The 12,567-nt window shown below is 37.8% G+C and overlaps 2 protein-coding genes across 2 annotated transcripts; both read right to left on the bottom strand.

Moving 5' to 3' along the window:
• Positions 1 to 262: 262 nt before the first annotated feature.
• On the bottom strand, positions 263 to 7,777 carry LOC140924449 (obg-like ATPase 1). The gene is made up of 16 exons (XM_073374481.1): positions 7,569 to 7,777; positions 7,410 to 7,480; positions 6,294 to 6,305; positions 5,711 to 5,771; positions 5,194 to 5,260; positions 4,457 to 4,517; positions 4,277 to 4,368; positions 4,123 to 4,149; positions 3,820 to 3,876; positions 3,663 to 3,740; positions 2,979 to 3,076; positions 2,793 to 2,874; positions 2,244 to 2,302; positions 1,966 to 2,062; positions 1,257 to 1,379; positions 263 to 685 (listed from the first exon to the last, which is right to left on the bottom strand). The coding sequence occupies exons 1-16, from the start codon at positions 7,760 to 7,762 to the stop codon at positions 572 to 574; spliced, it is 1,293 nt and encodes a 430-aa protein (XP_073230582.1). The 5' UTR covers positions 7,763 to 7,777; the 3' UTR covers positions 263 to 571.
• Positions 7,778 to 9,041: 1,264 nt separating this feature from the next.
• LOC140924448 (uncharacterized) lies at positions 9,042 to 12,482 on the bottom strand. The gene is made up of 2 exons (XM_073374480.1): positions 12,314 to 12,482; positions 9,042 to 12,198 (listed from the first exon to the last, which is right to left on the bottom strand). Exons 1-2 carry the CDS (start codon positions 12,374 to 12,376, stop codon positions 10,645 to 10,647), a joined length of 1,617 nt encoding a protein of 538 aa, XP_073230581.1. The 5' UTR covers positions 12,377 to 12,482; the 3' UTR covers positions 9,042 to 10,644.
• Positions 12,483 to 12,567: the final 85 nt, after the last annotated feature.

The following is a 12,567-nucleotide window of genomic DNA, read 5'->3' as shown; positions in this document are numbered from 1 at the left end:
ATTTTAGTGGGAAAAATGGAGCATTAAGGTGGAGCATTTTAGTGGGGAAGCAAAAGCATAATGTACAAAAGCCTAGCGCCCGCGTGATTTGTCCAAATCTCGTACCCAGAACTCTTGTTACAAGAGATCTGCTGGGTACGAGATTTTTTTATCACAGCCCGCCTACCACTCCCCCTTAATTTCCCTTGATGCAGGGTGAAGCATTTTTAAAAGTGTTTTATTGACGTTGGCAAAAAGGCAACAACATTCTTGTGGTCACTAGTTATCAGAGTTCGTTATTTTTGTTTATTATAAACTTAAAATTTCTTTCTATCCAGCAATCTAATGCAAGAAAGAGGAACTGGATTTAATTAAACATGACAGCTTCTCTTTTCGATATTGTCATACTAGAAATTGCTGCATCCACAGGAAATCTCTAAGCCAGTTCAAAAGTCTGCTGTTTGATGCAAAAGAACTCTAGGTCTTTTTCTTGCTTAAAAGCGCAGCGATGACCGAAGTGGTGTGTTTTAATTTGACGTCCTTCTATTCCGCTACTTGGTGATAACTATTTAATATGATTTATATTCTTTCGTTATTTCACTTTCTTTTTGTCTGTTAAACCAGCGCCGGCATTAAATTTAAAGAATATTATATCTCCGTCGTGAACTACATAGTTCTTTCCTTCCTGTTTGTATTTGCCTGCAGCCTATAAAAGAAATAAAATAGATATTATAAGACTCACCAAGAAAGGTAGGTGGGTTCAGTTGAGATACCCTTGAGATTGGTAAAGGCGAACCTAAGCAATGAGGACCAAACACCCGGAGATTTGCCTTGTTTCAGTAACCTGAATCCCTCACCCCCACCCCCGACTGGATGGGACACTAGTATCTTCTTGCCGGAACTCTAAAAACTTTACAGTTGAGTTTGGATAATTCAAGACCGTAAAAGAACTCTGTTCAATACCCTTTTCAGTCTAGATTCAAATAAGCTTCCGAGAGGTTTCTTTTCCTACATGTGAAAAAGGTTGATCTGGGCGGGAGAGAGAGGAAGGAGGAGTAGGGAGGGAAGGACAAACCACATAGTGCCTACATCGGGGTGAAAAGCTCTGCCACTAATTGTACAAAATAAAACATCAAATTAATAGATCTGAAACCAACGAAAATTTTATACTACAGTAAAAATGAGGAAAGCTGTCTCATAAGTTGGTCCCTTCAAACTAGTTAACACAATTATTCTAAGTTATCATGTCTACTTTCTTGAGAACTGTAACACTTAACCTTGACTGCCGTCTCAGAGCCATGCTCCTTGAAATCATCAAATTTCATCACTTCAGCCATAATGAAGCCTTTCTCAAAGTCAGTATGAATCTTACCGGCTGCCTGAGGTGCTTTCGTCCCTTTCTGTAAAAATTACCCCAAAAATTAAATTGTTAAAAACAAATAAATGCCGTCTAGACTTCTGTGACCATGGTTTTTTTCAATCTATCAACTCTAGGCTCCTCCATATTTGATTTTCCTTCTCATGTTAGTAGTTTTAAACAAAGTGGCCAAAACGGTTTAAAAGTGAGAACTGGTGGAACTGAGAAACAATAGGGAGTGTGATACACCAGTATCTACGCAGTGACAAACAGCAGACTTTTAAACCTTATAATTGCCAGGAGCCTTCTCATAAATAGCCTGAGGGGTAGGTTTTCCAAGGGAGCAGCAAAGGGGAAAATCATGCCCAAAAGAACACAATGCTTTGACTGGGAACAAGTCGAACTGCTGAAGCACCTCCCATGTAGGCAATGTTCACCACCTTTTCACGAACATGAGAAGTCACTGATTGGTGGAAAAGAATTTGCATTTGGTAATACTGCTGCACAATAATGGAAAAAGCGAGGTTTGAGTTAAACTATATTATCTTAAAGTTTCTCAAACTGTGGAAGGTTGCTTAAGTGTACAACGTTAAAAACATGTGTTCTCAGTTAAAACTCATTATACTCGCCAAAATTGTCCAGGCTTTGACTTCATCTTTGCCAGCAGTGAAGAAATACTGAAGCTGAAGAGCTTTGAATCCGGTGGTGATAATTTTAGCAAGAGCACTGGAAAAAGAAACAGGAAAACATTAATTAGTGTAAAAAGGTCAGTGCTGCATAGATGGCAGATTATTTCATCCATTGGTTGGACTCCCTTATCAAGCATCAGGGAGGCCCATCAGGGAACTGTTCCTGTGGATTGTTTGAAGTGTTGTGTAGAGGCCAAATAATGCTAAGTTCTTAATACCTTTGTGTTCCAGCATCTTTAAGGTACTTCTCTTCTTCTTCTGGACTCATATCTAAGAGCTGGATAAAAAAACAAAAATAAAAATAGCTGGATTGCTTAATTTATGAAATGCTCTTTATCAAAGAAAAGAAACCTAAACTGAACACCCAATCTGACTCTATCAAAACAAAAATATTTATCTAATTTTCTCTTTTAATCACATACAACTAAACTTTCACATGTAACTCCCTACATATTGAACTCACAATTAAGAACTACACGAATTTGAAAATGACGAAATGGAGTCATCAAAATGTCATTCATTTTATTCTCAAAAACAGCTTGCGTTGAAAAGTTCTTTCTGGGACTGATGGATACACAAAAGAACTTGTGTAGTTGAAACGAACAAAATTTCCAAAACTGGCACAAAAAGCAAAATTCATGCATCATCTACAACTCCTATACCCTGAAAATATGAAGAAAATGAGCATGCTACTTAAACCAGTTTTGTCTGATTCACAGTTTGCATAATGATGTGATAAATTCTCCTGCTATTAAAGAAAACATCACCTTATATTCCAGGGCTCCACTAAGAGGAATGATAACAGCTCCATTATCATTTGTATCTACCCACTCCTTTATCTTTGCTAACCTGCAAAAAGGTTTTTTCTTTCATTTAACACTCTGTCATTCGCAATTCAAGCTACAAGTTTTGACCATCATTACGGATAATAATTATTAGAAAAAAGAACTGACCACTTGTTCTTCTTCCTAATGTAGTCTTTCTCTGATAAATTCACCAGGTATATAACAGGTTTTGATGTAAGCAACAAATGCTTGTTGAGAACTTCAATCTGAAATAAACAAAGAGACTTACTGAGTATCTCCTATGTGTGGCCTTTTGCAAGTGAGCAAGCACATGGTCCTTGACTCTCACTTTTACCGCTGTATCTATTTTTTGTTAGCAAGAGTACAACTACAAGACTGAAAAACCCCTATTTTTGGAAGCATTGTTTCAATCAAGGGCTTAATAATTACTTAAACAGGCTGCGATGTCTCTCCAGATTTCAATCATCACACAAAAACAAGATGAAAGTGTCTCAAAATTGGTGACTCCTCTTGACAATCACAGAGAAAAATAGGGGACTAAGAACAGTTCATTAGAGTACTGTACTTTCTTCTGTAAATCACAGATTTACAAACAATCACATTTCCCTTCCATGTTCCCTGCCAACACTTGTACAGTAAAAATGTGCCAGAGTGGAAAAATATATAACACAAGGTAAAACTAAACATGATAACTGCTCAGAGAGGGATGAAAGAGAAAAGTAACAGTGCTGGCTTTTTAATTAGCCAAGAAGGAGTAGTAAGCTAGCAATAAATTATTTAAATTATTCAAAGGTGAAGTTTCCTTTGCAACAATAAATATTATACACTCACTTCTTTTGCATCCCATGTTCCAAACCTAACATGCTTTTTATCCTCTGAGACCGAGTGATATATTTTTTTTAGGCTTTCCTACAAGTAACAACAGCAAATGATTAATAGCCATCTTATTCAAAAAAGTAGAGTTGGAAATGAATTTAGGTTCACTTACAAATTCTCCTAGTCTCTTTTTATCTCCACCTCTCACTACTGTCTTTTCCATGTTGCTCTAAAAATACAACAAAATGATAAAAATTATTTTAATCAGTCAGATTGCCACCTTATAATAATTTGCAACATAGACAATCCCCAGCTGGTTGTGTCTGAATAGGTTTCATCCACCTTCTGGTTACTAGTCCAAATGCTCTACCACTGGGCAACAAGAGACTTGTGGGAGCTAACGCCATTATACTAATAAGTTTAAATTATCATGTACTGTAAGATAAACTGCAAGACTTAAAACAATGATACTTACAACTTTATCTTTTAGGTATTCTTCATCCTTAAGAAAAAAAAAAGGTAATGTGTTGATTGTAAAAAATAATGTGATCTCCATACCTGACAAGAAGAAGAAGACCTCTTGTAGGATGTACAGAAAATATTATTTTTGTATTTTCACGTTACTCTACCTTTTTCCTCAATTCCTCTGAGATGATTTCCAGGTCTCGTACAGGGTTTACATCTCCTTCTACATGAGTTACATCTTCACCCTCAAATGCACCTTGTCACATCAAATCAAAATTATACATTATCAGTACAACTTATTATACAGAGAATGGTACATAATGAAAAAATGACTTTGTACTCACGTATCATATGGAATATAGCATCACACGCCCAAATATGAGACAAAAAGGCATTTCCTAAACCCTACAGGTGACAATATAACCATAGTCTCAAAAACTGTACATTCCATATATCACTAATAATAGTATTATAATACTACTAATACATTACAGCTGTTCACAGTAGGTGGAATAAACAAGGTTAGGGCACAAATGAGCCAATGGGGAACACACAACTGGAGCTTACCCCAGTTTTTGTAGCACGAAGCACCAATAAGTAATTCTACCTCCCTTTCAACTGGCGGGTTACCCCAGCAGTAAGTTACTGGTACCTATTATACACCTGGGTGAAGAGAAACATAGTGGAGTAAAGGTAACTTGTCTTCAAAACAACGAAATTACAAGGCTTGAACCTTAACCCAGGGCTGTCACTACAATTTCAGTTTCCAAGGTATTCAGTTAGTAGGTTGAGGGGAATTGAACATTCTCAATTCTGATTTTGTACTGCCAATAAAGGCACCATCAGAAGAATGGAGCAACTCACACGCAAGGTTTGAGGTGTTAAAAGGTTGGCCTACTTTATGTTAAATTAGCCTTTTTTACTCAAGAAAGATCTACCGCCTCTTTGCTTACCAATTCATTATGTCCATTGATTCTTATTGCAGCATTAATAAAACAATCAAAATCAATTAAGTAAGAAGAAGAGAAGAATGCACATTGAAGTAAACAGGAATGTTTCCTATTTTTAAAGACATACAAACCTGGCCTTCGTGTGCCCCTTGCACTAGACCAGCAATATCTGTTACGTGAAGAAAAGCTGGCACTTTGCTGTAAAGGAAATACAAGTCAATAAATGCTGATAGTGTGGCAATTCCTGCCCTTTAGATAAAGTCTAAGTATCTGTCTATAAGAGTACAAAGGGGGCATCATGTAGACACAAAAGGAAACTAAGGTACTATTAGATTGAGGCTTTCAAGTTATGGATGTTTCTAGTTTACTAAAAGTAAGTCAAACAGATATTGGTATCAACAGAGTCTGAACTAACTGATTATCCTGTACAACGGTATGTTACGTTCCAAAGTGAAGTAGGTAGTTGGGACAACTGAAAGTAGTACTATACAGCCCTTGAAAAATTCACGGCCTCTTACAATAAACTTCTTTGAAAAGCCAAAACCTTACTAAAAGTATTACATTATTACAAGATAAGATCAACAACCTATTGCAGAAAAGTGTTTTTGATTCCAGACAAAATAGGTTGGGCATTAGATGTTACTGTACCTTGCAGGCTTGTGAAAATCACACAAGAAATCCCATCTATCATCTGGAACAGCCACTCGACGTGCAACAGAAAGAAAGAATAAAAAAGGATTATCTATTGACACAAATTTACTTGAGTTTTCCACTGTGAAACTCAGAAAACTGTGGGCAACTTTTGTTGTAAGGAAGGATTTCTGTGCAGTTCCACAGTAATACAAGTAACGACCATGGAAAAGGACATGCCAAAGCATCTTCTGTTAGGATTTAGTGGCTCACGAAACAAATATCATGGGCTCGCATGTTAGGAATAACATGAAAAAGGAAGCTGTCCACTCTACTAGGGTGTCTATATTGAAGACAGGTTCCACTGTCCATAGAGCATTTTCACTAAGTAAATTTCCTGGAACAAAAGTAAGTGTTTCCTTATTTAGAAAAGAGTACAACCCCCATATGACTGGCTTAGCAAACTAACAAGGCCACTGTTCCATTGTTCTGGAACACTAACGTAGCCACTGTGACATCATGTAAAAATGCTCTATTGACATTTTCACTGCCTGTTTGAAGGCTACCTGTAAGTACTATGACAAAATTGAATGATACTTATTTTCATTGGGATCTGAAAAATAAAAATACCAATAAATATTGTTACTAGATAATAATATTATCATTGAAATTGGTGTAAATATAACAGGTTTATTTAGAAAGAGACACCACTGATTTGTAAATGAAAGAAATTAACATGTACAGGATTCAAACAAGTTCGTTCTCAATCACTTCCTCTTCAAAATGACTAGCAGCATCTGCTTTTCAACAATATAATGTTCTAAAGGCTTTCAAGCACCAATTTATGACTGGAAAAATGATAAGCTGAGGTAAAGAATGTCCAAAAGTGAAGAGACTCTTAAGAAATCAAAAATAAAGATCAACCACCTTATATGAATAATAATAAACCTGGACACTTTATAAAACAATAAATAAGACCTTCTAGGGTGTTAACTCCTCCCTCGTTGCAAAATTTGGTTAGTAATCACCATCCTCAATAGCATAAAACACAATAGTAGGAATGGATATAAAGACCCTTACACTGGTTGGTCAACCAGTGGTTTTTCCCGATAGTGAGTAACTCCCGTAATAAATCGAGTTCACCCCAATGTTAATTAACCCCCCCCCCCCCCCACCCCCTGCAAGTAATCATCTTATTTATGATAAAAGAAGTCGACTTGGTGCAAGTCTAGCCTCCCTCACAGCCATTGAAGAGTCACTGAAAAGCTGAACTCGAATGCAATGCCAAAGAGGTACATGTGATTTTTGAAACTGTGGTGCTTGCATGCATGGTAAAGCATAATTTGGAAAATTCTGATGTAAAGGTAGAGAAGATCAATTGATTGACAATGTTAACCTGCATTAATCAATTCTACGATGTTTAAAAAATAAACAACGAGATAAATCTCATCGATTGGAGGCGAATTCACTGATTTTATGTAAAATAGATTGACTCTGAAACAGCCACACAATTTCAAGACATTGAAATTTTGATCAGTAACGATGGGACAGCCATGTATCCTAGCGGTGTCTCGAAATTCCCACAACTCCTTCCATCCTCCCGACTTATCTGGGAAGATCGAAGGGCTTCTGAAGGGTACGAGACAGAGAACATGGAGACAAAATCAAGACAGTTATCATTTCGAGCTAGAAGTAGAACTGCTTACTATATACTGACCTATTGTGCAGAATGGAAAATTTTCGGCTGCTGCTGCACTCTTGGTCAAAACATTGAAGAAGGTTGATTTCCTGAAAATCCAGGTGGATAAACAACAGACTCACGATCAGGCGAAAAAAAAATAGAGACCTGTTGCACGCACGTATTTAATTGACTTACCCTACATTTGGAAGCCCTACTATTCCGCACTTAAGTGACGTTCCAAATCTTCCCATTAAAGGTGTTGGTTTTTCTTCTTCCTTCTTTTTGGGAGGCATTTTGAAAGTGAATGAACGAGAAAAACACCTTACAATTAACCTGTTTTCAACGCTTGAAACATAAAGGGCAATTCTTGCAAGATGGCGGAAGGGCATAACAGAGCATATCCTGTTTGAGAAGCCGCTGTAAAGACTTATCGCAGAAAGGATTTCTGATTGGCAGGAATTTTATTGGCGGGAAAATGCAACGAGGATGCAACTCACGTTCCTTTCATTTGTAAAAAAACAACAGCAACAACAAACGGCAGATTCCTTTATGGGATAGTTAAGGTAGAATCCCGATTTTGGAAATCAGCAGAACATTATATACGTCCACTACAGTATTCGTTTCCATGGAGGGTCACGACAGAACGACAGTTAGCCTGAGTTGCGGTAAGGCATTAAAGGCAGCTAGGGGGAGGGGTGAAAACGCAAAAGGGAAACTAATCGTTGATTCCCTCGTCATCCTCATTCATTTATTCAATTTTCTTAATTTCATATTTTGCCCCACTGCCAACTCAAAACGTCTGAGTAGTTTAAAAAAACTTAGCCCCTTTATATTTTTCTGCAGGCTACATCTATAATGATGTCAAAATGATAAAAACTTCACTAAAACCACAAGTCAGAGGCGAGTGGTTAGAAAATTGTTGTCTACTGATTTGCTCTCTCCTTAGCCAAGCGATTTTTTGGTGAAATATCTTGGAAAATTGCCTACCGACAGTGAGAGCAAATAAATATTGTACTATCATTATATCTTTTCTATCAAAACATCTTCACAGCAGGCATGCAATGCAACCCCTTTTGTTTACACTTTCGGTCACCAATATTAATTTGAGTGTAGAGTAACTTTTGTTAGGATTTTGCTCATGTGAAAGAAAAGGATCTATATTCTGGCCCGTTCTCCCACAGAGAGTTGCTCTCAACCAATGAGTGTGTGAGGAATCACACAGTTATACATAGTACAGTGGAACTTTGCCTTACAACCTCCCTGGTCACATGACGGACCACATTTTTCCAACACAAACGTAGAAAACTTAGTCATGTTGTTATTCTGAAGACCCCATTAACATGACCACCTCATTATTATGACCAGGATTTTATGGCCCACCTGTGGTCACACCTTTGATATGGAAATGTTTTTCATTCTAATGCAAATAAAACTCATTTCACATGAAAGGTTGTGCACTTGGCCTCATTTTGAAAGTGAGGGTTTTTGGAACCCGGAAGTGGCCTGTACTTGGAGCTTTTGCTCCAAGATCCAATTATGATAACACAAAATAATCCTCTGAACAGTCAGTACAGGAAGGTTAATACAATGGAGCTAGGAAAAATGTTGTTTTGATGTTAAAATCTCAAATTTAAAGGTTTTAAAATAACAGAGAACCATTATGCAACATTTGCATCATAAATTTTTATTTACATGTAATAGTTCATTCAATCTTGGTTCCATTAATGAACTGAGTTAAAAGTACCTCTATAGGTACTCCAAACACCAGCTTACAGTGCAGGCCAATTTACCTTACTACATGTACCTCAGTTAACTAAACTAAACTTCAATAAATTACTGTTGATTAGTTTGCCACTCAGTAATGTACCATGATAATAATAGAAAGGACTTAATAGAAAGGACTTGATCCATTCATCCATATATGTATATATAATTCAAATGTGTACGAAAAAAGCAATGCAATTCAAAGGAGAATAGCTTCTCCTATAAATCACTCCAATACCCAAAGTAATATTACAATTTTCTCAGTATTATGGAGTGATTTTACTCTATAGGTACTCCAAACACCAGCTTACAGTGCAGGCCAATTTACCTTACTACATGTACCTCAGTTAACTAAACTAAACTTCAATAAATTACTGTTGATTAGTTTGCCACTCAGTAATGTACCATAATAATAATAGAAAGGACTTAATAGAAAGGACTTGATCCATTCATCCATATATGTATATATAATTCAAATGTGTACGAAAAAAGCAATGCAATTCAAAGGAGAATAGTTTCTCCTATAAATCACTCCAATACCCAAAGTAATATTACAATTTTCTCAGTATTATGAAGTGATTTTACTTAACCCTTGAAACAGTACCTAACAATTCTATTATTGTAAAACAGTTGCAAGAAAACAAAACAATAAAATTAGAGTGTAACACTATGTGGTGGTCTGCTATCTATTTCATGAGATAAGTAAACTTACTTATTGTCAGTCTAGGACTGACAGTCTTATTGTCAGTGTAAATTTTAGATCTTAATACACAAACTATTTCCATGACATTTGACCAGGTGTGGTAAATATTCCTTTGTTAATTACTTTTAAGCTTGAACATGTACTTCTAGCCCTGTACTTAAAAACTGCTGATAAACTTTACTTATAAGCAAATATAAAAATTGTTAACTTTTAAAAAGTATTCTAAAAATTCTCTTAATTTGAAGTATGGGACAAAAAATAGATGCAACTGAAAAAATAAATAATTTAAACACAAACTCTACGGAGGATGGAGGAATATAATAAACCACGTACAAAAATTGACATGTTTTCTCCTTTTTTTGTCAATGATTCAATATTTTTAATTACTGTCTCAGGGAGAGAAAATAGCATAACAAAATACATGATACAACATTTGTGTAAAAAACTTAACCCTGAACCATGATTTTTTTTGTTTGTACCGTTTTTACATACAATTTGAAGCTTTGAATTGGCTTGGTTCCAATTTCTTTAACCACATGTCACACAGATGGCCATAAATTAGCATATCGGTGAACCAAGCTCACTCTGAAATCAACAACGTACATTTTAAAAACCATTGAAATTTACACCCTTCATTTTGGAAAAAACTATAATATTTACCAAAACCTATTTTCAAATTTGCTTTTAAAAGCTGGAAACGAAAACGAGCAACTGTTTGGCTTCCAATAGATAGGCAGAATAGAATGTTATACAAAACCTAGATTCGTTCGTCCATTTTATTCAATCTACTTGCAGCTTAACGCCTTATGCCATGTTTATATTTTGCGTTACTAAAATGGCTGTTCCTTGAGTTCCATCCATTCGAACAGCAACAAATTCGTGAGCAACACTCATATCGTTGAGGTACTGTTCAGTCGCTTCGCCAGTAAAATATTCACTTTCACTCAGCTGATTTTGATCAACAGCGACCGCTACACCAGGTATATCTACTCCAACAACGGCTGCTTGCTCTCTTTCAGCATCTTTTAGATTGCCTGTTTCCCCTTCTAAAATTGGTCGAATGTTTTGCACCTGTTGCAGTTCTGGTTGTGGAATCGGCTGAATTGGAATGGGTTCCATGACTTGCATTGAACTGGCTTTCATGGTCTTGCCATTAGAATGTGTTCTCACATGCTTTGACAAATGATCGCTCCTCATAAACCTCTTGCCACAATCTTTACACGCAAATCTTTTTTCTCCGGTGTGAGTCCTGCGATGACGCTGCAATTCGTCAGATCGAGTGAATCTTTTCCCGCAAAACAGCCAGTTGCAAACGAACGGTCGCTCGCCAGTATGCCAACGAAGGTGAGCACGCAAATGCGATGTTTTCCCGTAAACCTTTCCACAGCCTGGTACATGACAAATATGCTGCTTTCGGCCATCAGCAGTCCTTCCTTCGCCTTCTCTACAATTCGGACAGGTACAAGCAACACGGCGTAACCTGCGATTATTACCTCCAGGACTGACATTCACAGAGGCGGCGGCGGCACTAGTAGCAGCTATGTTTACATTGTCCGTTTCATGCGAGGCTTCTGCAGGTTGAACTTGCACTTGAATAGCAGCGTTTCCGTTTGTTGCGTTTGAAGGTGCCGCAATCACATTAACAGTTCCAGCAGAAAGCCATTTGTTGGGTTCTGTACTCTCTTGTGTTAGTATAATTTGCCCTTGAGGAGTTCTTGTTACTTGGACATACGCTGGGTTTTGCGTCGCATTCTCCGAAGGTTCTGTTTGTTGTTGGGTTGCCATTATGGAAATACCTACGTCGTTATTTCCTGTGTACGTTGGCGAGGGCACAACATACTGATGCGAAGGACTGCTTGAGTTTTTCGCCCAAGATAAAGGTTTTCCTTGCCACCACTGTGTTCCAATGGTCCCATTGCTCTCTTCGGTGTCCGATTTTAAGCTCCACGGACCAGAATCAACTGCTTTTGTCAAATCATACTCGGGAGCGTAGACGAGATTCACACTAGCTTCGCTGTTTGTTACAATCGTTTGTTGCGGCAGTGAGCACGCGTTTTGTCCGGTAGGACTGGTTGTAACGGTAGTATAATACATCTGCCCATTTTCCACCTGGCCTAGGGAGGTATATAAACTCGTAGCGGAGTGATTTTGTGCTTGTAAAACGTTCGGCGAATTGGTATGATACACACTTTCATTCGCGTGTGAGACCGCATGTTCGGGGACCCACGAGGTCGGGTATTCTTGCTGGGTTGCAAGTTGGCTGATCGGCGGCTGTTGGACGGTATTCGGCGCATCAAAACCTTGTCCGATCTTGCTACAAGTCGCAGCTAGCAATGCCAGAGGAGAGGGTTGGATTTCCTGTCGATTAAAAGCGTTTGGTGGGCGGGCACAAGAAAGGGGGTGTGAGTTTGAGAAGATGAGAGTGCCGTTCCAAATCACAATGCGATACAAAAGGTACACTTGCCCTGCTTACCTGAGAGTTCTGCGGTGGTTGTAAATACTCCATTTGACCCCGATATTGCGCGATAGCGGTCATTACGTGGAAATTGTCCGGTGATTACTTTTACAAAGCGTTTTTTGAGCGCGCGACACAGTAAAAACGCATGCGAGCTTTCTTTTTATGACAACGACTAGTTCGGGAGGACAGCTGCTTACAGAAGCACTCGAATGGTTTTTCGATGGCGACCAATCAGCTAGCGAGGTGGTCAATTTGATTGACAGGTATAG

Source organism: Porites lutea, chromosome 14 (genome assembly GCF_958299795.1).
Source record: "Porites lutea chromosome 14, jaPorLute2.1, whole genome shotgun sequence".
In the NCBI taxonomy this organism is placed as follows: Eukaryota; Metazoa; Cnidaria; class Anthozoa; order Scleractinia; family Poritidae; genus Porites; species Porites lutea.
This window is presented reverse-complemented; position numbering and strand designations above follow the sequence as displayed.